We start from the raw sequence: 2,887 nt of genomic DNA on the forward strand, positions 1-2,887 counted from the left end.
ATATATATATATATATATAATGTATAGCTGTTAAATGGGCAAGTAGATAAGTTTTAAACAATGGCACGTAGAAAACTGGTTTAAAAAAGATACACTTGTATGGAAAAATGACGTAAGCAGGGTACATTCACTCAGCTGGGAACAAAGCTGACATGTATCCAGATATTCAAAATATTGCTTTGGTTTAATGGTTGTACACGTCAGTATTTGCAGACAATGTGAGATCGAATCGCAAGGACAGCCTTGAGTTGTTTCAATCGACCCCGTACTGTATGCGATACTGTATACGGTATTATTTATAGGTTTATCGCGTTTGAGTTCCACTTTTAATAAGGATTTATTTCATATCTCTTGAAGTTTCTCAATATTCATTATTTATGAATGTATGTATCTATGTATATGTGTATGTGTTTATGCGTGTTTGTGTGTGTGTGTGTGTATGTGTGTGTGTGTGTGTATGTGCGTATGCATCTGTTTATATGCGTACTTAGACATGCACAGATATTTAAGCACATACTGAGCATTTACACACTTACATGTATACACGTGTACATGCATATACATACATAACTGTATATGTATGTGTGAGTGTGTGTTGTATGTGTGTGTATGTGTTTGTATGCGTTATAGGCTTTCAAAATTGAACGAAATTTCATTGAACACTTATGAGAATTTCAAATACTGTATAGATATTCATATTTATACTAAATCATATTGTCCTGTATACCCACCTGATCATTTAGACTAAAGTGGTGAATTGGGGTAACCGCATCTCAATAAAGCCGATTGCCATTAAACAATAATTGAACCTTGTTCTTATTTGTCAATTTCGTTGACAAATGTGTAAACATTTAGTATGATGATTACTCGATATAATAGACACTGCGAGATGCATCTGTCACAATGAATCGTTACATTTTTATTTTGTTAAAAATTCAACTATCATGGAACATTTTTAATATGTAATAATTTTAAATGTGCTATTAAATGTTCCAGTGCCTGAAATAGTATGATATTTCAGTTTTCTTTTTAAAGCAATATTTCTCAATTAATTTCTTCTGGTGAACGCCAATAGCCATTTGACGTTTAACGATTAGTTTTATGGATATTTCTTTCAACATTTCTATTTTGTTTTCCATGTATTCACTTGTGTAGGATTGCAATAGCAATCTCCGAGGGGACATATTTAAGTTTTCGGAGACATATCAAACTATGTAAAACACTAAGGAAAGAAACACAGCTGTTTCTTGCGTTAAAAATGTCTAAAGCAAAAGTTATGTATGACCCTTATAATGTATAGCTGTTAACTGGTGAACTGGATAAAGTTTTATACAATGGCATGTAGAATATTGGTTTTAAAAAGATACACATGTATCGAAAAATGACGTGGATCCCAAATTTACTATTTTTTTCTGAGTGAACCACAGAAGCTCGTATGAACCGTTGAGAGTCACTGCTATAAAAGTTAATGGTGTCTGACGTTAATGTATCGGGGGTAAGGTTACGTTTTTTTCTTGAATGTTCCACTTTACATTATAGAGTTCACTTAGTTGCTTCTCTAGAACTTCAAGTTCAAATACTACAATGACGTTTGTATTTAGCTCTCATTTGTCTTGAACGATATTGCACAGCAAAGGTATCGGTCTTTCGAGTCATTAGCCGAAAGTCCTACGTAATTATTCCGTAAAGTGAGGCATATGGTTATTGTAATCTGATAGTCTAGTGAAAGAGTAACACTTCAAGAATTGTCCTCGACCCATTCTCAGTGGTTTCCTCCATCTATAGGTTGCTGGTAAATACTATATAATTTCTGTATATGGTAAGGTATATAGAAATTAACTGAGCTTGTCGCTCAAACATTGTTGAAAATGTGATGTAATTAAACACTACATCAACAACATATTCACAACAAAACTCTACAAAAATATGCTATTTCACTTTTCCAGGGAACCGTCCGTTTCAACAGAGGAGATCGAGTAGGCGGTATTCTCTTTGAACAATTTCAAGGTAAGTGGGAAATCAATATTTCAAATATTATACAGGGAATGATAGTGTATTATTTATCCACTCATGAAAACAACAGAGTGGCATATCTAACTCATATTCAGATTTATGAAAAGATAATATCAAAATATGAGAATATCATTTTTGTTTAAGTATGCATTTGTTTGGTTTTTTTTGTGAATCTGATTAGGTTTTGTATATATGTTGATGTATGCCCGTTTCTATGTATGAGTGTATGTTTGTGAGTATAAATAATCAGTGTATGTATGTATTGATGTTATATGCCTGTGTGTATACATAACAAAGTAGTTAAACTATTGTGGAGTAAATACTAATCCACATCGATGAATACATAATTTTCCCCTTATTTCTCTCATAGACCGAAATAAGCATATGAATATTCTTACGTATCTACATACATGAGCAAACAGGTATTCATGGATGTGCTACTATATAAATATGGCTGTGTATGTGTGCGTGCGCGCGAACGTGTGCGTGTGTGTGTTCACGAACATAAACACACGCACATAAGCACACAAATATTCATTCATATTTGCACATAAGTTTGAATTATGTTAATGAGAAACGTATTGAACTAAGAGACGGTGATACGATTTGAAGGAAATGTTACAATATAGTGATTTAAAATATACTGATAGTTTTCTTGAAGCATTAGGAATGCATTTGATACACCTATAAATAAATGAATATGACATACGTTTAGACTCACGCAGACACAAACACACATACACACAGTCTCCCTCTCTCTCTCTTAAACACACACATGCATATACAAAGATAGACATACGATATATATTTATGCGTCGTCATATATTTGTATCTTGAGTTATATATCAATATATATATATATATATATATATAT

General features: G+C 32.5%; 1 protein-coding gene across 1 annotated transcript in view; it reads left to right on the forward strand.

Moving 5' to 3' along the window:
* The window catches only part of LOC106873978 (uncharacterized), a 1,133,216-nt gene that overhangs the window by 716,691 nt on the left and 413,638 nt on the right, over positions 1 to 2,887 (forward strand). Inside the window, exon 8 of the mRNA XM_052969422.1 lies at positions 1,947 to 2,007. Coding sequence (XP_052825382.1) covers positions 1,947 to 2,007 — 61 coding nt within the window. The remainder of the gene's footprint in view (positions 1 to 1,946; positions 2,008 to 2,887) is intronic.

This window comes from Octopus bimaculoides, chromosome 7, assembly GCF_001194135.2.
Source record: "Octopus bimaculoides isolate UCB-OBI-ISO-001 chromosome 7, ASM119413v2, whole genome shotgun sequence".
NCBI classification, from domain to species: Eukaryota; Metazoa; Mollusca; class Cephalopoda; order Octopoda; family Octopodidae; genus Octopus; species Octopus bimaculoides.